Source organism: Culicoides brevitarsis, chromosome 1 (assembly GCF_036172545.1).
Source record: "Culicoides brevitarsis isolate CSIRO-B50_1 chromosome 1, AGI_CSIRO_Cbre_v1, whole genome shotgun sequence".
In the NCBI taxonomy this organism is placed as follows: Eukaryota; Metazoa; Arthropoda; class Insecta; order Diptera; family Ceratopogonidae; genus Culicoides; species Culicoides brevitarsis.
In genome coordinates, this window is record NC_087085.1 from 31,585,379 (window position 1) to 31,610,028 (window position 24,650).

The 24,650-nt window shown below is 25.2% G+C and overlaps 2 protein-coding genes across 2 annotated transcripts in view; one reads left to right on the forward strand and one right to left on the reverse strand.

Moving 5' to 3' along the window:
• The window catches only part of LOC134827496 (fasciclin-2), an 83,435-nt gene that overhangs the window by 42,739 nt on the left and 16,046 nt on the right, over window positions 1–24,650 (forward strand). The gene's annotated exons all lie outside the window — the stretch shown is intronic.
• On the reverse strand, window positions 4,526–6,341 carry LOC134828092 (ornithine aminotransferase, mitochondrial-like). Its single transcript, XM_063841055.1, has 3 exons — window positions 6,215–6,341; window positions 5,184–6,137; window positions 4,526–4,689 (listed from the first exon to the last, which is right to left on the reverse strand). The coding sequence occupies exons 1-3, from the start codon at window positions 6,312–6,314 to the stop codon at window positions 4,526–4,528; spliced, it is 1,218 nt and encodes a 405-aa protein (XP_063697125.1). The 5' UTR covers window positions 6,315–6,341.

A 24,650-nucleotide genomic window follows, 5' to 3' on the forward strand; every position in this document is an offset into this window, starting at 1 on the left:
GTCTCTTACTCTATTTTTTTGATAAAATACGAGAGCGCAAGTACTTCGACCCACACACAAGTGTTTTCGAGGATAAAATAAGTAAAATGTAATGTAATAATAATATTACATAATGTATAAAAAAGGGAAAATGTTAAGTAAATTTCAAATTTATTTGTGACAAGAATGCGTACCTACACTTTTTGGTACCACAGAAATGCCGATAGACAATGGTTTGAGCGACAACAAGCTCTTGATAGTACCAACAACAAAAAAAGAAGAAGACCCAAAAACAAGGGGGAAGAAAAATAAGTAAATTATTGCGATACGTCTCCAGCGTGTATTTTCAACGCAACGAAGAAAAAAAAACTTTGCAATTGTTTCTCACTTTAAATACAGCCAGAGACATTTCTTCCAAGACATAAATCTTGAAACGCATCAGATCCCTTTTCGAACGACGATATCAAAAGTGGGAGAACGACACGTAACCGACTTAACACCTATATCAAGAGACAATATTAAAGCGCCATCCATTCAAGGTACGCCGGGTAATGAAATTCCAGTGTCTATTTTAATAAAAAGACATTTCTTTCCTGCCGACTGTCACACGCAAGAGACTTTTTTGTACAAACTTGCAAACATATCAATTCATTTAAATTTTCCGGATGCGTACGTTGAATGAATGAATGAAGCGGCGGCGGTGATAATAAGAAAGATACACAATATCGGAGCGACGAGGAGTGACAATACACTTTTCTTTGTATATGCACCGAAACTCGTGGGGGACATTTTTCTTCTTTTCCATATTATTAAATATGAATGAATTTCTCTATCATTACTTTCCGCTGTATAATTTTCAAATTTTCCTTTTGAGTAATTCATACGAGAGAGTTTATGCCATGGAAACAAATTATTTTCAATGTTTTTGCTTAAAAAACAGATAAGGGGATAGACGCATTGTCTCATGGTTACGCGAAAAGAAATAAGACGAAATGTGTGGAAATAATTCGATTAGTGGTTCCATGGTTAATCGCGGGATTTTGAGACAAAAAGCGATAATTAATCGTTTTTTGTTCTTGTGAATGGAAATTGAGGACGGTTTTTAAGAAAACGAAAAAAAAATGAATTTTTTACTTTTAAATGTTAGAAAATGACGTCTTGCAATTTTAGAAGAATTTAAAAAAAAATTAAAAAATAAATTCTTAAGAATCTTTCTTTATTTTTTTTTTGGTAAAATAATAAAAAAAAAATAATTCAATCAAAGGCTCGAAATATTAAAATTTATAACATTATTTAAAATTATTTATTTTTTTTAATAGTTTTATTTTTTTCAAAAATTTTAATCAAGTTAAATGTCAAAAAAAAAAAAAAAATTTTTTAATTTTTTAATAAAAAAAGCTTATCATTTTTTTGTAATTTTATATATTTATTTTTGAATAAGAATTCGTTAAAAAATGAAGAAAATTAAAAAAATTAATTCATAAAAAAATTAAAATTAAATTAAGTTTAATTAAATTTTAAAAAATATATTTAATTTAATTAATAAAAATTATTATTTTCAAATTTTTAAAATTAAATTAAAAGAAAAAATTTTTAAAATTAAAAAAAAATAATATTTAAAATTTTTAAATTAAAATTTAAATAATAAAAATTTATTAAACTGATAAATTTTTATGTTTTCTTAATTTTTAAAAATTAAAATATTAAATAAAAATTAATTGATTAAAAAAAATTAATAAATTAAAGTTGAATTAAAGAAAAAGTCCGAAATTAAATAAAAAAAATTAAAATATTTTTTAAACTCAAAAATTGCGCTCCTTGATTTTTTTTAAGATAAGAAATTATTTACAATACAAAACATTCAAAATGAAATGCGAAACATTATCATTACTTAAACAGCAACAACCAACTTCTGATACACATGTTCGATAACAAATTTTACATTCATTTATTTTTTTCCCGTCTCGCATACTTTTTGCAGTTACAGCCCGTCCTATTCCCGAATGCGAAAGAAATACAAATAAAAAACATGTTTTGAATCCCTAATTTAATAGCTTCACAGAAACGAAATGGATAAAATCGGATTGTAAATACTGCTTCGGTAGTCTGGATTTTGAAACCGGGCTTTGCCTTCATAGTAGATCATCGCCGTCATGTTTCGTTCGAGCTATGGAAGGAACGTGACTTTTTTTTTATTTTTTGTAAATAATCCGTGAAATAGTGTGTAAAGTCCCGAAAAAAAAAAATTCTGACTCAATTCTCGAGTGTCAAGTTGTCCATTTATTTTAGTCATTCAAAAAATGAAAATTTATTTCTCGTGATTGTATCAGGATTGTTTTTCTGTGAATATTCAACACCTCGAGTTTTTATCTGAGTATCAATGACACGTTCATGTGCGATTTTTTCTGTGTTTTAGAGAGGAAATTGAGAGACGTGAGACATGCAAAAAATAAAATTTTAATTTTTGGTCAACATTTTTGGCTAGTTTGGTTAAAAAAATGATCAATTGGGTCACAAAATGTGAAAAAATAGAAATATTTCTCATGCGAGGCAAAATAAATAATAATATTATTCCACGAAACACACACGAGTAGCGACCAGAATTAATGTAGATGGGAACAAACAAAAGAAAGATTCGTATCATAATTTACCGCAACATTCACCGCATTCGCAATAATAATAACAATAAATGATATCGCGCAAATAGTGAACGGGTCTTAGAGATGCATTTCACATGCAACGAGCATTCTTCTTTATCATTACCTCTCATCATCATCTTTGACTCCGTGTTCTTGTTTATCTAAGCAGCAACATAGTATGGTTGTTGGTGTTTTATTGAATTGACGCCTCTGGCTTCGTCTGCATGAGATGCTGCAATGTTGCAATAATAAGCAGTTTCTAAGGTAATTTTGTTCGCAAGTGAGAATGTTTCTTCTTGAGTTTCAGATAATGATGATTTTTTTTGTGAATAAAGTAAAGTTCGAATTAATGGAGAAACATTTGAAAGTTTTTAATTAATTAAGAGCGATTCAAGATATTTTTCTGTTTAAATGAGAAATAATCATAACTTTCATAATTAAAAGAGTCCACAAATGGTTTGTTGTTATTAAATATTAGTCGTAGATGTGACAGAAAAATAAGAAAAAATAAATAAATATGAACAACTTTTGAAAAAAAGTTTGTCTATTGGTCAGAGACTGAAATTATTAATTTTTCAAAAAAAAAAAAATAATAAATAAATAAATAAAATAAATAAATAAATAAAAAATTAAATTAAATAAAAATAGTATAAATTATTTTTATATTTTAAAATAATTAAAAAAAAAAATCAAATAAAAAATATTTAATTAAATTGAATTTTAATTAATTTAAATATAAATATTTTTAATTAATTTATAAAATTTTGAATAAAAATATTTTGAATTGATTCAAATAATAAAATATTAAAAAAAATATTTTTTTTATGAAGAAAGATTCATATTATGTAGTCTTATATATTTATTAGATTTTTAATTAAATTTTTTATAATTTAATTTATTTTATTATAAAAATAAATCTTGTATGAAAATTAAAAAATTTTTAAAAAATTAAAACTAAGAAAAAATTGCTTAAAAATTAAGTTTTAATTTTTTTTTATAAAAAATATTTGAAATTTTATTTTTTGAACATTCTGGAGACAAAAAAAAATAAAAATGGAGCAAAATCTCTCTAAAATTACTTATTGGATATTTTTTTCACTGAATATCCATCTCTGCCAATATTCAAAGAAAAAAAAAATAGTTTCAAAATAAAAGATAAAAACTCATAAAAATTGCAGTATGTTGTATCTCTCTAACGCACAATAAACAGATAAATAAATAAAAATAAGTAAAATTAATTGAACAAACTTTATCTTTTACTCTCATGTTTGGGTGCGAAATAAAGATAAATAATTTTTTCTGAAGAAAAAAAAACTTTTTCTCCATTTTCTTCAAAGCAAAACGAGAGAGAGAGGGAAAAAAAGTTATTTTTCCAATAATCAAAGAAACTCCAAAAGTCAATGTCCTATTATCCTGTTTTATTTATTTTTATCACAGTCCGTGACACAAGTCAAGACAATAATAAATAGACAAGACGAAAAAATGGGTCCGATTGTTAAAGAAGGAAAAATATTTTTCGAAACTTGACAACTTATCATTTTTCATAAAAATCTTTTGAGTGATTTTTCTTTGTTTCACGTCAATTGCTCGGCACAACGATTGCATCAAGCAATAAAATCATTTGTCAAAGTTATTGCTTTTTATGATGAAATCGCTTTCACGTCGATTCCAGACCGGGAGTGATTTTATCGTTTTGTTTGTTTATTTTTGAGAAAATTTGTAACAAAAAATCACTTATGAGGTTTCTTCATTTGGAAATGCATGAATGGATTTTTTTTCTTTTTTTTGCATAGAAATCGACATGGGGGAATTTTTTCCTCGTCTTTTCTTTGATTTTTCATGCATGTCAGTCACTTTAATGGACTCAACAGACAAAAACTAATGAATTCTTGTCAACTCTTTCGAGGTTAGCAAAAGCTGTTTATTGTCTCCTCAATGATTTTGATACATTGGTCGAGCTCAGCTTCGGTTATTACCAAAGGAGGAGCGAATCGGATGATGTCACCGTGAGTTGGTTTCGCCAATAATCCGTTTTCTTTTAGTTTGAGACAGACGTTCCATGCATCGAATTCTGAAAAAAAAATAATTTTTTATGTTTAAATGATTTTTTTTTTGTTTTTAAGTCGATATAATAGTTGAAAATTTTTTTTTTGATTTCATAGAAATAAATATAAAAAAAAATATAAATTTCTAAAAATATTACAAAATTACAATTTTAATTGAATTTTTTAAGATTTTGGCAGATTTTTGAGTATCAAATTTTAAAATTAATAATTAAATTAAAAAAATTGAAATAAAAATTAAATAAAAAATTTAATAATTTTAAATATTTAAATTAAAAAAATAAATTAAATTTAAATTAATTAAAAATAAAAAAAATAATTGAAAACTGACTTTTAAAGGAATTAAAAATTTTTAATATATTTTTTTAAATTAAATTTTGGTCAAAAATGAACCAAAAATTGAAAAAAAAAATTATTTTTAATTTTAAATGTCTCAAAAATTAATTGATGAAGAAATCTAAAAATGTTTTAACAAAGTTAAAAGCCTTAAAGCAAAATTTACTTGATTCAATGACAATCGCATTCAATAATCCCTTTCCGCGAACAGTTTTCACGACAGATTTCGGCAATTTTTCCAACGCTTCTCTCAGCTTAACTCCCATTTTCTCCGCATTTTCGCACAATTTCTCGTCAATCAACACTTCCATCGCTGCCATTGCCACCGCACATGCTAATGGATTCCCGCCATAAGTGCTTCCATGTTCGCCCGGCTTGATGCACAACATGATATCGTCATTAGCGAGCACTGCTGACACCGGATAAACGCCTCCACTCAATGCCTTGCCCAAACAAACGATATCTGGTCTCACATTTTCATGATCGCACGCTAACATTTTGCCACATCGCCCGAGTCCTGTTTGCACTTCATCAGCTATCCAAAGTACGTTATATTTTGTGCACAAATCACGAACGCCCCGAAGATATCCTTCCGAAGGCACAACGACACCAGCTTCACCTTGAATTGGTTCAACCATGAAAGCGCAAACGTTTTCGTCTTGCAACGCATTTTCCAGTGCCTCCAAGTTGTTGTAAGGAATTACTTCGAAACCAGGCATAAAAGGTCCGAAACCGCCAAAGGACGATGGGTCTGTTGATGAACTTACCGCCGCCAAGGTTCTGCCCCAAAAATTTCCTTCAGCAAAGATAATTTTTGCCTTGTTATCGGGGATCATTTTGACCTGGTAGCCCCATTTACGTGCCAATTTGCATGCGGTTTCACCTGCTTCGACTCCCGTGTTCATCGGCAAGACGCGATAATAGCCCAGGAGTTTCGCCAAATATTCCTCGTACTCGCCCAACTTGTCGGAATAGAAAGCACGTGAGGTGAGTGTCAATTCGCGCGCTTGTTTACACAATGCGTCAACTATTTTCGGATGGCAATGACCTTGATTCACGGCGGAATATGCACTGAGGAAATCAAAGTATTTTTTGCCTTCCATGTCGTACAAATAGACACCTAAAAAATTTTTTTTTTATTAAAAATTAATTTAAAAAATTTTTTTTAGCAATTTTTTGGTAAAATTAAAAACTTACCTTCTCCTTTACACAAGGCAACCGGCAAGGGATGATAATTATGAGCTCCAAATTGGTCCTCACGGGCAAAAACCTCGTTCGATGATAATTTTTTCGCCATTTTCACTGTAAAAAAATGTCTTTTACAGACAACGTTTTCTTCGAAACTGAGCGTTAACGTGATAAAAATAACCTGCTTTCAATTTCGTTTGAAAAAAAAAATTGAGAAAAATTAGAAAGAGAGACTCTCTTGTTTAGATTTTCTCTTAAAATGACTTCGACTCTCCATAAAAATTGCTCGTAAAATTTTATTGACAAATTTTTTGAAGGAAGCGCCTCAATTTGATGGAAAACGCACATAAAAATCATGATATTTTTTGGCGAAAGGACCTTCGGATGACTCAAAGTCCCCTTCTCCGTTTTTTTTCATATTTTTTTTATTATTATTGTTTTTCTGGTTATCCAAGTTATTTCAAACAGAAGAAAAAATATTCATTTGTCATAAAATATTGCTCAACTTTCATCCAGACAATGAATAAATTGACTGCTGTCATAAATACTCCAATAATGATATTGTTTTTATGTGTTTTGCTGTTTCATTTTATTTATTTTTTGCATTTTTTTTCTGTGTTCGACAAGAGAAATGAAAGAAAAGTATCGAAAGCGTATCGAATTAGGCTTAAAATTATTTTTATTTTTTTTCCTCCTCTTTTTCACCACTTTTCGACCCCTTTTTTCGTCGTAACGCACATCATTACGTGCGCATTTATTCATGTCGAGTGTGACAAAATCATAAAAAAATGTTTATTTTCTCTTGATAAAGTCACCGATAAAGTTTGTTATTGGATTTTAAAGGAAAAAATGTCCAGTCCTCTTATTTGTTTGGCTCACGGAATTAACCCAGATGTCAAATGATCAAAACAAAAAAAGGGGAGAAAAACATATTTTTTTTTTTGGATTTTTGCGAAAAACTCGGCAGGCGATTTTTTTTTGTCGAAAACAATGCAAAAATCTTAAAAAAGGGAAAAACAACGGAAACACAACAAATTTTATGGTGCATTCAAAGATTCTCCCGCTTCGAAGCAAATTTCTCGGAAAATATTTGTTTCTTAAAAAAAAGGAGATAAACAAGGGTGGCGATGAATTATGAATAAATTTACATGCAAACTCAATATCGCACATAAATCTTTCGGCGTGACATGGAATTGCATTTCTCAGTGAAAATTTAATTCTTCGGTTTCCTCCGTTTTCACTTGTCGTCTTATCTACTTATGACGGAACTTTCTCTGGTTACAACTCCGCCATTGTATGCGAAAAGTAGTTCGTAAAAATGGAAACGGGCTGTAATTGAGGATATCCTCTTCTTTTCTTTCTTTCTTTCTTTATAACTCCCAAAGTCGCACAGATTTCGAATAAATTATTTTTTTTTTTGCTCGGATTTATTTTCATGATTTACACTTTTTTCATAAAAAAAAACTTTTATTTAACAAAATATCATCCAGAAAATTCAAATAAACGAGGAAGTAAGAGATAAGTCCGGAGAATTTACAAGTCGCAGTCAATATGATTTATTTTTGCCAACTTGATTATCTTATTATTATTACATTTTTTGTAAAGTGACTCATCTTCTTTGTTGGAAAAAGTTTTTTTTTATGGAAAATATTTTATGTTTACATCAAATATATGCGGATGAAATATGACACGAAATTACTTGATTAATTGTAATTTGAATAATTTTTTGTTTGTTTATTTTTTGGAAAGGCAGATAAGCATAAGGGGAAAATGTTTTTAAAATTACTTAATTAATGCTTTTTTAAGCGAAATTTGATTAGAAGAAAAATATGTTTTAACAGAAATTTGATTAAAATCGATTTATTGTAATTATTTTAAAATTTATATAATTTAAAATTTTTGAATTAGCGAAAAAAATATTTTTAACGGTAATATTTTGAATTGACATTTAATTTTTTTTTAAATTAATTTTGTTGAAAATAATTAAAACTGTCCATTTTTTATAAAATACCTGCTAAAATAAATTAATTAATTGTATTTTTTTTAAAAAAAAACATTTAAATAGAAATTTTTTAAATTATTTTTTAAAAAATATTTAAATTATTTTTAATTATTTTTTTTAAAATTTAAATTAAAAAAAAATTTTTAATTATTAAATATAAAATTATTAAAAAAATTTAAATTTAACGAAAAATTTAAGCATCAAAAAATTTTTAACTTAAATTTAATTTGGTTTAAATTAATTAATTAAAATTATTTTAAAATTTATTTTTTTTTTAATTAGCAAAAAAAAAAAAATAACGGTCAGTTTTTGAATTGACATTTAAAATTTTTTATGATTTTTTTTTGTATTTTCATCATTTTTTTATTTTTAAAACACAAAAATTCCTTTAAATTATTTTGTGTCTATTTAAATTTTTAAAAACAAAAAAAAATTATTCAAAAATAATAGGAAAAACTTTTTCCATGAACTTTTTTTCGTGGAAGAAAAACTTTTCCCGTCAAAATAGATCAAGGTGAAGTTTTATGACTGTCACCGCAAGGAAATATTCTAATTTTTTCTCCACATTTACATAAAAAATCTTTTCAAACTTTATAGAACAAACAACGATAATTTAACTTTAATGTTTTTTTTTTCGCTGATTCATCATTAAATTGCAAAACATTCACTGATGCTACTTTAATTTGTTCCCGAAAACAAAAATTTTGTTTGGCAAATTCGTTGAAGCGGTAATTTACATCCCCTCAATTTTTGATACATTTCAAACAATAACAAAGTTTCGGTCTATTGTTCGTCTCCTACCGGCTACAATTAAAACACCTCTGTCTGTTTGGGCGAAATGTAAAATGTTTTTTTCGGCCTAAAGTGCTTCTCAATTGCAAGCAGACACGGCAGCGAACAAGCAGGAAATTTATAATAATGTAAAACAAGTAAATTTCACTCAATGAGCTTTGGGGATACAATCCTTCCTTACAAAGCTATTGAAATGGTGAGGCGGCGATGATGATAATAGAAATGGGTATACTTACAGAACTGACATGAAATTATTGAATCGAAAACAAATAGTATCATTTATTATTTGGTGCTTATTACCTGCTGTTGTGTCTCGGCAAATGGAATTGGACATACACGCATAAATTGTATCAATGATGGATCCTTTTGTTTTCCGGCATTATTTGTTTGGGTTGGGATGAAAGGGGAATGTAAGCTGTTTAAACGTTGTGTTGAATATTTATTGTTTGGGAGATGTTTCAAAAGTTTATTAATTTATTGCTTAAAGGTTCATCTTAATTTTTTATTTTAAAAATTCAATTTTTTAAACTTTATCTATTTGTAAAATAAGAAAAATAATTTTTTAATTATAATTTTTAAGCTTAAAAAATTGTTTTAATTTTTTTTTTATTTCAAAAAATTTATTAAATTTTATTCCATAAAAATTTTTAAGAATTCGAACTAGAGACTCCAATTTCCCGGGTATTTTTTGAAGGCGGTTCTCGGGACGGGAAATGGAAAGAACCGGGTACCCGGTTCCGGTTCCGAGACCTAAAAATGATGAAATTCAAAGAACAAAATATTTTTTTTGAACATTTATAAGTTATTCGACGAAAGGCGTTACCCAAATATTGAATAATTAGATTATTTTTTTAATTTAAAAACTTCAATTTTATGATAAAAATCGATCTAAAACGATATTTTAAATGATTTTTTGGTATTTTTAACTTATTATATTGTAAATTTGATAAAAAGTTGATTTTTGTGATTTATTGACTCATGAATATTAAATTGAAAAATCTTGGAAAGGCTCATATAAAACTTTAAAAAAATTTAAAGACTTGAAAAATTTATTTTTACAATAATATTTATTTTTGAGACACTTAATAAAATTGACGATCAGTAAAAAATAATCTGAAGTGCTGGATAAGAAAAAAAACCTGAAAGGATGATCAATTGACTTATTCAAACAATTTAAGAAGTTTTTAATGATATGTTGAACATAAGTAAAGACCAAAAAGAGTTAATTGTAAGCAAAAAATATGTTCACGTTGAACAAATTCATTATTGAAAATGAAAAAAAATCACATTATGAGCTAAATTTGATACAAGTTTTTGAAAAAAAGGTCTTAAAAAATACCCGGGACGGTGGTACCCGGGAATCCCGGAACCGGGATTGGAGTCTCTAATTCGAACAAAAATTCACAAATGTCAATTTGAAAAATGGCCGTTAAAAATTTTAAATTTGACGTAAAATTAAATTTAAATTTGATTTTAGTACCTATTTTAAATTTGAATAAAAAAAAGTTTCAATTAATTAAAAATATAATTTAATTTAATTAATAAATAATAAATAATAAATAATAAATAATAAATAATAAATAATAAATAATAAATAATAAATAATAAATAATAAAATAATAAATAAAAATAAATAATAAATAATAAAATAAAATAATATAAAATAAAATAATAATTAAAAATAAATTCAAAATATTAAGAATAATTTTTAAAAAATCTCTAAAAATTTTTATTTTCTAAAAATATTTTCTAAAGATATTTTATTTTAATTTATTTGTTTATAAAAAATTATTTTAATGATAAAATTAAATTTTTTTTAAATAATATATTAATTTTATAATTTTTTATTTTATTAATTTATAATTTTATTGTAACTGAAAATTTGTATCTGTCAATTCAAAAAATGACCGCAAAAAATAAAAATTTATTTTTTGGCCAGTTCAACTTTTAAAATTTGTATTTAATGATGTTTTGCTAATTTTTTACTATTTTTTAAAAATATTTTTGACACTTCTTTCATACAAAAATCCATTTCTTGAAAAAATTTCACCAAAATACAGAATAAAATTTCATGATACGTTAGACAAAAAGAAAAAGAAAAGTGTCATCACATCCATAATAATAACAATTTACCAAAATCCATAAAAAAAATATTGCAACGATAAGATCTCCCATCCTTAAATCCATCGCACATATCAATAAAATTCGATATTAAAAATTATTTATGGGACAATTACAAACGAGATGAGTTTTTCTTCCACATTTTTGGCCCTTTTTGTCTTTCAAGACGTTTAATCGATTTTTATCGACCAAAAATACATATTTAACTACTTTAAACAAACGATGACAACGCGAGTAATAAAATTCGCTCAAGTAAACACACTTTCACCCCTTTTTTCGAGAACGACGAGCAATAACTTACCTGTCATTTTGATTGCCTCTGAAAAGTTGTTGTCGAGGATTTGTTTAATGAATCAAAACTAATTCAAAAAGGAAATGGAAATAAATCAATCTGGAAGCCTTTAATTAAGTATTCGATGCATTCGCCTGCCTGCCCGACTTAATTTGAGTTTGATTTGTACATGTGAGGCAAGCGACGACGGTAAACGAAGAAGAAGAGAATTTATAATAAACGCACGGAAGGAAGACGTGTAAACAAGGGAAATCTCGTTTGAAGTCGATGGAAAATGTAATTGAGCACGCACAAATTAAATTATAATCGGAAAATTTCGAGTGAAAGGGTTACGGTTTGTTCGATAATCTAAAAATTTTCTTTTATTTTTGTTTTTCACAAAATTTCACGTAATCCGAAATTTCTAATTTGCAATGAAAACAAAATAAATCAGTTTGTTGACCTATTAAACGTTCATTTTTCTTCGATAAAATCCTAATCTTCTTAAAAAAAATTTCATTCAACAGATTTTCAAACGATTTTCATTATTATTTATTATGATTACAACCCATAAACGGGACATTTTAAGCCATTAAGAGTAAATCAAAAAGAAATTGATGAAAAAACAACTGAGAAAACAATGAAAAATAACAAAAACGTAGACAATGAGAAAGAGGTACGACGATAATTAATCTTCATTATTGACGATTATGTTAAAAATTTCTTCTTATTTGTTTGTTTTTCCCGATTTTTATCTGCGTTCCTTAGAAATTTTCGTTAAAATAACGAGAAAATCGAAATTTTTGACGAAATATTTTAAATGAAGAAAATTCAAATTATTTCTGTAAGATTTTCTCATTTAAAAGTTTTTTGTGAATAAATTTCACTCTCAAATTTTACATGAAATGAATGCTTGTTAAAAGTTGTGAATTTCACGTATGATGCAATTGTTAAAGTTTTCGCGAAATGAAATGCATTTTTAGCTCTACGTGAGAGAAGTAGATGCGAAAAAGTGTCTTTTAGTAATTTTTCTGTATCGTTTCTCGTGAAAAGTTAGACAACTTTTGTTTAAAAATAATAAAAAAAAAACTTTTCATGTGAAACCTGTGAAGTACAAAAGTAACGAAGAAATGCTTCTGACAAGTAAAATGATATTTTCACACGTTTAGGTGCTTATTTCTACAATTTTAACTTTGTTTCTGAAGTAATTTACAAAAAAATGCGATGAGTTTAGCGCAACAGACAATAATAGTGCTGTAATTGCAAAAGACGAGCTAAAATGTCAAAGAATCCGTAATTAGATTATTACGTGCTTAAAAAGTATTTTTCTTGGATTAAGTCGCGTCTTTTGTAAAATTATTGTGAAATTACAAATAATTCGTTTTATACATTTAAAAAAAAATATTTTTTTTAAATTTAAATGATTTTTTTTCAAATTTATTTTTTTAAAATAAAATAAAAAAAATAAAATAAAATAAAAAAAATAAAATAAAATAAAATAAAAAACAAAATAATTTGACAAATAATTTGACAAATAATTTTAAATAAAAAAATTAAAATAAAATAAAATAAAATAAAATAAAATTTCTTCAAATAAAAATAAAAAAATAAAATAAAATAAAATAAAATAAAATAAAATAAAATAAAATAAAATAAAATAAAATAAAATAAAATAAAATAATATAAAATAAAATAAAATAAAATAAAAATAAAATAAAATAAAATAAAATAAAATAAAATAAAATAAAAAAATAAAATAAAATAAAATAAAATAAAATAAAATAAAATAAAATAAAATAAAATAAAATAAAATAAAATAAAATAAAATAAAATAAAATAAAATAAAATGAAATAAAATAAAATAAAATAAAATAAAATAAAAAAATAAAAGAAAAATAAAATAAAATAAAATAAAATAAAATAAAATAAAATAAAATAAAATAAAATAAAAGAAATAAAATAAAATAAATAAAATAAAATAAAATAAAATAAAATAATATTAAATTAAATAAAAATAATTTAAAGAAAAAAAAATAAATTTTAAAAACGAAATAAAAAACCTTTAAAAAAATTAACAAAAGAAAAATCTTGCAGAAGAATGCAAAATAATGCTTATCATTTGCCCGCAGTACAGTTGAGTGCTTCGATGATTTTCTCAACCATCATGATGTCTATTCAAAAAATTGTATCATTTTGTATAAAAATTATAAGGAAGCAAGAAAACATCTCTTCAATGACATTTTCATAAAATCCTTTGTTGCTGTTTGAATGGATAGTACTTGTTAATAGTGGTCTGTCTTCTGTTCAAGAACTATTTTTACATAAAAAAAAACTTGAAAGAAACTGAATTGCAGAAAGATAGACTTTTATGATGCTAAAACGGAAGAAAAGTGGTCTCATTTGTGGTGAAAAGTTTTTTTTTAAATCATGTTCAAAGTTTGTTGCAAAAAAAATTAAATTATTGAACTTGAACGTGATGTTGAGTGTTTTAGAACAGAAAACTAACCTTGGAGAAAAATTTTCACATTTTTTTTTTTTTTTTTTAATAAAAAGTAGTGTCATCACATTTTTTACAATTTTCTACTGTTCCAGATTTAAAAATGCATTTTTAATTCCGAGAAAATCCCGCAGTGAAATTTATTGACAATGGAATTAAATGTTGAAAAGAGGCTTAAAAAGAGATTCACTTAAAAATTAAATGATCCAAAAATGTTTAAATTTTTTTCAATGGACTTTTAATTTTTTTTTCATATATAAAAAAATGGGATTTAACTGGATTTTTATTTTTTGCGATATATTGATAAAATTGCATGAAACAATAAAGATTTTTGCTTAATCTAAATAAAACATTTATTTTTTGGACAAAAATTCCAATCATATACAAAAATCCAGGTACATTGATATTTTATTTAAATTCGGGACATTTTTAATTAAAGTCTGCTCTTGTTCATTAATTATCCTGTTCAAATTTTTTGTGTATCCAAAAAAAAATTTATATTGAACAAAAATATTTTTTCAAACGAAAAATCAATACTAAAATATTTGAAAAATTACAAATGAAAATTAATTTAATTAAAAAAATAATTGACCTTTTATATTTTCGATAATTAATTGGAAAAAATTGGTCTTGTGTAAATTTGTAAATTAATAAAAAAAAAATTAATTGAGTGAAAACCACATCACAATAAAAAATAAATTTTCCTTTCATATTTTTTTAATAAATTAAAAATTAAAACATTTTCAGAAAATGAATCAATTAGCCAGCTTAACCATAATTTCACTGATAAATTTTGATGCATTCGGGATATGACATCGCCACAACAGCAAAAACAACAAACACGCACATAAATTGGCACTACCGCAAAATATTTTCATCAATTTATTTATTGTTTGTGCTTCTCATTTATCATAGTGCTGGTCGGTCAATTAAGAGACGTATGGAAAATTTATGAAATTATTTAAAATATGCGTTCAAAACTATCTGTCGCCCGAATTCAACCCAAAATTCGCCGGGTGCAGTAAACGAAAAATACCTAAATCGCACCTAATTAATTAGAAATTAAATGATTTTTGGTTGAGTGGTTTTTGTGTGTTAATTAATTTTGTATCGAAATGTCTTTTAGAGTAAATTATTTAAAGGAAATGAACTTGAAGAGGATCAATTTTAAAGAAATTAATCAAGCAAAAAATATTTTTAAATATAAATTCATATTTTTAGATCGGAAATGGTCAAAAAAATGATATTAAGTGACAATGACTGGCAATTATTTTTTATTGTTTCAACTTTTTTTTCCATTTAGAGGTGTAAAAAATAAAAGTCACGCACCGTGAAATGGCTTTTTGATAAATGATGACACTATAACACTCCAAAAAGGTGACAAAATGGACATGAATAGGCGATAAAAATACATAAAAATTATTATTTATAGTTTTTTATAGTCATTTAACAAAAAGATGAAATTAAATCTTTGAAAAAATCAAGAAGTTGTCTCGTTTATTGTAGTCTAGACGAACATGTGCTGCCTTTCGCTGACGGAAAAACTTTTAAAAATTTATTTATTTATCAAAGTTTTTTAAATAATAACAAGAAAAATTGTGACGTTTTTAACTTTTGCTAAACTTTTTATCTGCAATTTAATATTTTTTATTAATAATTTCTTTTTTTTTTCTTTTTAGGTAAGAGTCATCATCAGTGACAAAAATTCTTCAAGAAATTTAAAATAAATTTTCATAGAGAAAGCGCAAGTAGCTGAAAATAATAAAAAATCAAATGTTTAATTTTTATTTAATTGAATTTAATTTTATTTAATTAATTTATTTAATAATTGATATTTAAATAATTATTTTATTTTAATTATTAAAAATTAAAGTAATTAATTATTAACATAAATTTAATTATTATTTTAAAAATTTAATTAAATTAAAAAATTATTATTTAATTTTATTTTTTTTAAGAAAAATATAAATTAAAAAAAAATAATTCATTAATTTTCAATTAAATCACGCGTTGCTCCTATTTTGCCAAAGAAGTCGCGTGTTCCCATAAATTAAGAATGCATTTTCTGCCTTAATTACCATAAATTTTCGCACTTATCTAATCCAAGCATTCATGTTCGTGAAACAAAATAATTGTTTACTGAGCAAAGTGCATTTTGGCCTGATTAATTGCTTGTTTTTCCAATATTTATTGGCAATTAAAGAGATTTCGCCATAAAATATTGAACTAAATATTGAATTATTTATTTTTAAATTTTATTTTATTTTAAATTTATATCAAGAAAAAATTATTAAAACCATACAAAACGTTCAACAACACCTGTAAATAATATAAACGCGTCTTAACATTTAATAATAAAAATAAATAAAAAGATAAAAATTACGATTCCATAAAAATAAATGGAAATTCTCTGTCGAAATGCGTGTTTATTACGTGCGTATGATTATTATTGTTGCAAACAGATGTTTAATATTAAATTCTTTTCTGTCTGGAGCAATATTTTTCGATCAATAATCAAGTTCAAGAACCACATAAAATGAGATTAAATTTCCCTGTTCGAAGAAAAAATAAATAAAAAAATAATTATTAAATAAATTTTCTTACAAAATGGAAATTTCAATCAAAACATATCAATTTCCAATGTAAACAGTGCCCCAAAAATGCAAATTTCTTGTCTCTCTCATTTTGTGTTGATAAGCAATTTTTCATTTCGAATCACATTTGTACGAAATAAAACCTGAGACAACCTGAAACCATAAATTTATTTGCGTATCGTGCACTAAATTAAATTTACATTCCCCTCTCAAAGTCGAATTTTCGTCGTCAGAGTCTTCCTCATATGATAAAACCACGAAAATTAATTTTCTTTTCGGAGCGGCAGACAGAAATAATTCAAGACAGAAGTGAAATAATAACATAAATAGGTAAATAATAGAAAATTCAACATGAAATCTTGTAATAAGTAGCTTTCTTGTTGAATTGAATTTATCTTTTGGATCCACGAGTAGAAAAAGGAAGAAGAGTGTTAGTGAAGGAATAATAAATAAATATATCACACAAAAAGCAAATAATAAAAGACACGTTATTAGATAATGAAAACAAGAGATGATTTTTCTCTTATTTTGTTTTATCTGCGTGTTACAAGCACTAAAAGTATTTATGTGAGGGCACAGAAAATGACAAATGACTTGTTCTTGTAAAGCGAACGAACTTCTTTTTAATAAATGAGTTATTATTATTTTCGTTATTCATCCGTTTATTTAAACATTTAATCAAAAAATTTGTTTGAGAGTTCATATAAAATTCAATCTGCTGAACATAACGACGGAGTAACGATGTAATATTAACAGGAATTTATTCATGAATTTTTTTATTGCAGTGAATATGTTTCAGATATAAAATTTGTGAAAAAAATATTTTCGCAGTTTAAAATTTTTCTAATAATATTTTTGCAAAAAATTGAATTTTAAAATATTTTTTTTTAAAAAAAAAATTATTAAATTAACAAATTTAATATTAAAAATAAAAATAAATAAATAATTTAATTTTAATTAAATTAATAAATAATTATTAAAAAATTAAATTTTAATAATTTATTTTTAATTTTAAATAATTTTTAATTTATAATAATTTAATAATATTAATTATTAAAATTTTACCTTTAATAATATTTTTTTAAAAATTAATTAATTAAATAAAAAAAAAATTTATTTATTAAATGTAAGATTTTTTTAATAATTATTTATTAATTTTATTATTTTTTTTTAAATAAATTATTTATTTATTTTTTAATTTTAATATTTTAAAATTGGTCAATTTAATTAATTTATTTTTTAATAAATTTAATGTCAGAAATTATTATTTATAAAACTCATTTAATAATAATATCAAAAATTTTTTTTTTAAATTTCGCAAATTTTTTTCCTGCTATAACACATTTTTTTTCACAATAATCATTCGCTACATTTTTAATGTTATAGTTCAGTGGAAGTAATGCAAATTCAATTGCTTTTTCGAATAAACGAATAAAATTTTCAAATTTATAAAATAATAATATGGGTTAAATAAACAAATGTTCTTTAACGATTTTCTGTTAAAACAATATCTCGAACCAAAATAAGACGCAATTGACATTTTTTTATTAATTTTAATGAACTGACATTTAATTAATGATGACATTCAAATCGTCACACTCCCAATTGCTAGAGTTTATTTATTTTATCAAGTGCTGGGGTTATATCACACACTTCTCTACTTACTTCTGAAATGAAGCAGAGAAAAAAAGTGACAGAAGAAAAAAAAACTACTTAGAATAACATGACATGAAATAATAACATGAGACAAGTTTCGACGATTATCGTATTTGACTTATTTAGACATTTTTTCGTCGTCGTCGTCGTTCGTCTTTTTTTTAAGATAACGATCTAGAACGTTTTTTTTTGACATATTCTCGCCGCATACATAATTTAACGTGACTCTCGACAAAAAACTGCTGCTGTGTTTTCATTAATATTTTTATTGTGTTTATCATAAAAATATTTTTTTAACATACATTTCTTCACACCGAAACATGATTTTATGTAAATAATTTTTTTTTCTATTAAATTATTGATACTTTTTGTTGTTAGAAAAAAAAGTCATCGAAAGTTGCGGTCTGTTCTTGATTTAAATAAAAATTAAAAAAAAAATAATCTGAAATAAAATTTCATCCAACAGCGTTTCAAATTACTTTACATCTTTATTTGTTTAAAATCATTTAAAATTTATTTCATTTTTCGATCAAAGCTCGATTTACAGAACCGATTATAATAACCCGTTTGCACTCAGATTGCATCTAAAATGCAATAAAATTAAGAAGTTTATTGTATTTGGCTGCCCGAGACGTCATTCTATATTTCAATCAAACGCGAATCGGTAATTATTGCTGACGGGCACGTTTTGTTCTTCTTTATTTCACTGAAAGAAATGGTTCCAATTAAAGTTTTAATTTTTTTTAAGTGTTAAAAATCTCATAAATACGTTCTTTTGTTTAATATTTTTTCATAAAAAAGTATCAAATTCACTTTAGTGTTTTACGAGAAGAAAGAATTCATTGTTACAAGCTAATTTAAAGTGTTTTTTATTGGTATGGTGCGTGATGGATTCAAGTTTCAAGCGGAATTTATTACACTTTTAACTGTCATCGATGGCAGCTTTAATTAGTTTATGATGTGGATGTTTATTTTTTTAACGGTTTTATGAATTTTTAAAATGAGAATAATTTTAGGTCACTTAAAAATAATTTTTAAAATTTAAAAAAAAAATTTTTATCCAGAAATGACAAAAAATAGCAAGTTATGATCTTTTGTTTACATTCAGGGTTGTCACGGTTAAAAAAATTATATACAGGGTTGCCAAAATTCTCGCAAATTTACATATTTTTGTAATTTTAATTACAATTTTAACAAATTAATTAAATTTTTACTTTGATGAGAATAATTTTCACATATATTTTTAAAATTTTTGGAAAATGAAAAACTTTTTGATAAGAAAACGTCAAAATATGTCAGATTTAGATCTTTTGTTTACATTCTGGGCTGTCATGATTTAAAAAAAAATATATGCAGGGTTGCCATAATTTTCACGAATTTGCTATTTTTCACTCTTAACTGATTTTAATTGATTAAAAAAATCCTTTAATGAGAATATTTTTTGAAAATTTTTGAAAAATAAAAAAAATTATTTTGATAAGTAAACGTCAAAAAATGACAGATTTGGTTCCTTTGTTTATATTCAGGGCTGTCATGATCGAAAATTTTATACAGGGTTGCCAAATTATTTTAGAAATTTGTAAATTTTTACACTTTTAACTGATTTTAATGGCAATTTTTGAATTTTACTCCAATGAGAATAATTTTAATTCATGTAACAATATAATTTTTAATTGATAAAAAAAATTACGATTAAAAAATTATATGCAGGGTTGCCAAAATTTTCACAAATTTACAATTTTTAATACTTTTAACTGACATCGATGACAATTTTAACGAATTGAATAAATTTTTATTCCAATGAGGCCAATGGCTGGCTCACCACTAAACATATTTTGATGAAATCACCTTCGCTGTTTATGATTTTTCCCACTTTTCATGCACCATTTCTCAAACCGACAATATTTTTAAATAATTTTTTCTGTGTCGAGTTCTGCATGCAAAGTAAGTTGGTGCAATAAAAAAATGCATTTGTAAAAAAATTTGCATAATTTCACCCACCAAGTTGCACAAGAATTTCTTCGACTTACTTGATGCATGTATCAATGCTTGCTTGTGCCTTATGCAACGCTGTCACGTAACAAATTGTCTCACGTTAAATTTTGATATCGATTAAAATTCAGTTCCTTCGTGAATTTCATCTAAATTAGACGTGAAAAATGTCGATTTTTCCAATAAATTTTTATTTTTTCACAATTTTTACCGTTGTTGTCAATGCCTATGCGATTGACGACTTTGCGAGCGGCGAATTTTATTACAATAATTTTCTGCCGTTTCATAGCGAGGAGATTAATGAGAAGTACGGGCACGGGGGATTTTCGGTTCATGGCAGGAAAATTCGCCCAAATCATGAATTGCGTTGCTTTGAAGTGCACGAAAACGATCACGGCGACGAAATTTATCGCGAATGGCCGATATTGAATAAATTCAAAAAAGTCAAAGCAGCTCCGAGATCTCCGAAATTCGATGATTTTGACAGTTATTATGGGCCACAAGCGATCACGACGCCGCCATTTTTGCGAGACGATTTCGATGACGGATATTCGTTCAATGAAGGCGAAGACAGCGACGAGGGAAAGAAAAAGGAGAAAATTCCCTTTGAAATTTGCTTCATGGATTGCCCGGCTCCGAATGAGGGAAAGAAAGTTTGTGGCGACGACGGGAAAACTTACGATAATATTCATAAGTTGAACTGTGCAGTGCGATGTGGGTTGAGTAAGTTGCTGAAAATAATTTTTTTAAGAGATTTTTTGGTAATTTTTTGAATTTTTCATGCAGTTGTGAAGTTTAAATCAATGGGAGAGTGTAAAGTTGAGGATGACATGGACAAGCCAGATATGGACGAGCTGTATATCGACAATTATTTCGATAGATTAGGCGGATTTTAGTTTTGTGTAGAATTTTTTTTAGGAGTTTTGAATAAAAATACAATTTTAAGCAAAAAATTAATGTCTCTCGAGGGAGTTTTAAATCAAAATATTGCATGTCGTATCTTAGAAACGCAGAAATTTTTCGAATAACATGAGGTACAATAAATATTGATCAATTTATAAGAGCAAAAAGGGACGTAACGTGATTCGGATTATGACGTTTTTTTTTAAATTAAAGATTTTTTTTACAAATTTTAAAATTAATTAAAAAAAAAATAATTAAAAATTTAAATAAAGTATTTTTTTATAAAAATTTGAAAAATTAAAAAAAAAAAATTAAATTTAAAAAATAAAATTAAATTAAATTATTAAAATCTACAAAAAAAAACTTATATATTTTTTTAATTTAAAAAAAAAATAATTTAAATAATAAATTTTTAATTTTTTTTTTTTTAAATCTTCTCAAAATAATTTAAAAATATTTTATACAATTTTTAATTTTTTTTCCTTCAAATGAAAAAATTTTCTTTAATTTAAAAAAATATAAATTTGTCTCAATTTTTAACATTTCCAATAAAAAATCCAACAATTTTCTTCCCATTCCTTATAAGATTGGCATCAATTGTCGTAACAAATGCATTTCCTACAGTACTGCAGCAATTCGATATTTATTTCTGTTTTTGCTGGAATTTACAATTGTGCTGGGAATTGCAGAAATTGATCCTTAAATCCACCTAGCTTACATGCAGTTCATGCATTTTCTCCGTCTTTTTCACAAGAAGACATTTAAAATTGTATTTTATTGCATTCCTGCATCGGCAATGCATTTCCCACAAAAGTACCATTGTAGCAGCCGTTATTGGAAAATATTCGAAATCGACATTTATTTTGCAGTACAAGAGATGAAATCGAGAATTGATTTTCAATTTGCTTGTATTACATTCAATTTCTTACGTGGCTTTTAGGAGATTTTGAACGAAAAATGTGACAATTTGATAAAGTGGCTTTTCAATTACTGAACGATAAAAATTGCTTTAAAGAGATTAGAAAAAAATCAAAAATTTCAAGTAAAAATTTATTATTTAATTTTGAAATAATATCTCAAGATAAAAATCTTTAAAAAAAACTTTTCCAATAAAATTTACTTTAATTCCCTTTTATTGTTTAACTTTAATAAAACCACCTCAATAATAACTCAATTCACCCAAATTGCATATCATAGAATTTTGGTTTGAAAAACTTTCCCATTTAGAAAATATTTTTGGATTATTAAATGCGAGGGTAACTTGATGCATGCCTTCTCGTCTTCCTTAAATCACATTTTATTATTAAATTTTTCTTTTTCCTTGAGGAAAGGGACAAGATTTGTATTTTGAGGGGTCCTCTTGAACTTTTAAATATTTTTGGAGTTAAATAATTGATTAAATTTAAGTGAAAACACGGATAGAAGTGAGAATTTTGCGTGTTTTTGGCGTTACTGTGGGAGAATAGACATGTGCTTATGATCGATTTGATAAATTTTAATTAATTATGAAATTATTTATATATTTTTCTGAATGTTTTCATAGTCATTAATAATTGTTACAAAAAAAATTAAATTAAAAAATTAAAATTATTTTAAATTAAATTATTTTAAATATTTTTCTTATTTTTTCGCAAGATCCAAATAAACTTAATAAACATTAAAATATTAATAATTTTTTTTTATTAAATTAAATTATTTTAAATTAAAATTTTTATTAAAATTATTAAATATTATATTTTATAAAAATATTTATTTTAAATTTTATTATTAGAAAAAAATGATTTCATTGAAGATTTTAAATAAATGAAAATTAAGAATTTTTTTAATGGAATTAAATTTTAAATAATAATTTTTAAAATAAAATTAAACTAAAAATTTTTAAATAAAGTAAAATAATAAATTTTGAAAATAATACATTTTTTTAATTATTTTAATTTTTAAAATTTCTTTATTTAAAAGATTTCTTTTAAATAAATACTTTAAAATTAAGTCATTATGTCGAAAAAATAATTAAAAATCCGAACAATAAGTATTTTGTTTATCTTTCCCTCCAGACACAACAAAACGCATTAACGCGCGACTAAAAACTTAAAATTGTTACAAATATCGGGGACCAGAAGATCACTCGTGTCATTATTTCGTACTTGACAGTGATTATGTCTGTTATGTTAGTCAATTCTTTTCTTCCGATTTCCCTCAAATTACGACAAAAATACAGAAAAACAACCATTAACGTCATTTTACATCCATAAATGCACGAAGATCACTCATGCCGATATCATTGTTTCCCAAAATTTCTGTTTTTCTCTTATCGACTTAAGACAAAAAGCGAAGGGGAAGCGGCTGCTTAAACGTTTCTTAATTGATATGAGCTCTTTAAACGACCAGAGAAATGTCTTAACTCAACCTTAATTACCGAGCATTTGTCTCCGAAGAAAAAAATATACAAAACAATTCGAATTTTTGGTCGGCGGCGTTTCTAAATAAATAAAATAAACAATCATAAATACGTAAAAAATATCTAAAATTAGCCCACGTACAGATGCAGGAGGACATACGACAAAGAAAAACATCTAAATCGATCATTTAAACATGCATCGGGGATTATTAATTTATGTTCCCATTATATCTATTACGTGAATGGAAGTTGCAGTTGGAGTTAACATGTCAATGAAAATGTCATCGATTTTGTCGTGTGACAATTTTTACTTTTTTTTTTGTTTGTTTGAGATAAAGTAATCGATCTCGACACACAAATGTTCAAAAGATTCATTTTTGTTGTTGCTCATATCGCACCATCGATCTTTTTTACAAAGCGACACTCATCCATCATATTAGAGTTTTACATTCTTTCATGTTTTCGGATTATCAGGAGTTTTGTATTCATGCTAAGCAGCTTCTTGGAATCCAATTTTGTTGAAATTGTTTAACAAAGCAGTAGCGTGGGTTGTAGATGACGCTCAAATTGGCGCGATCTTAAAAATGGCGCCAAATTTGATCTTTCATAAAAATGATCGTAAACTTTAATATTTTTTTCAAAAAGTTTGAAGTTTTAGTACAAAAAAGTTTATATTAAAGAAATTTATTTTTTAATATTTTAAATTTATTAATTTTAAAAAATGGCGCGAAAAAATATTTTGAATCATTTTTTATCTTTTTTGCATTTTTTTCATAAATTTCTAATGAAAAATACTTCTAAAATAAAAATTTTAATTTTTTTGAAGCTTTTGAAAAACTTTGATTGATTTTTGGATCAAAATTTGCTGATCTCAAAAATGGCGCGAAAATCTAAAATTCAAAAATCTAACCTAAAACCTGAAAATTTAAATTTTGCCGAAAATTATATAAAAATTATTGTCCGAAAAAAGAAGTTTATTTTAAATTTTACGAATTCACGCCCCTGAAACAGCATAAAAAATTCGTATTTAAGAGTTAAATCCAAGAAATGAACAGCAAATGGCAATTTCAAACAAAAACGCAGCATCTGATTATTCAAGCTGTCAAAAAAGTGATCGATGAGGCGTATGACGACTGACTAACTTAACGAGAAATGTCAATTTCACAATAAACTCCAACATTTTTCAAACAAAAGTCATCAGAATTGACTAAGCATTACC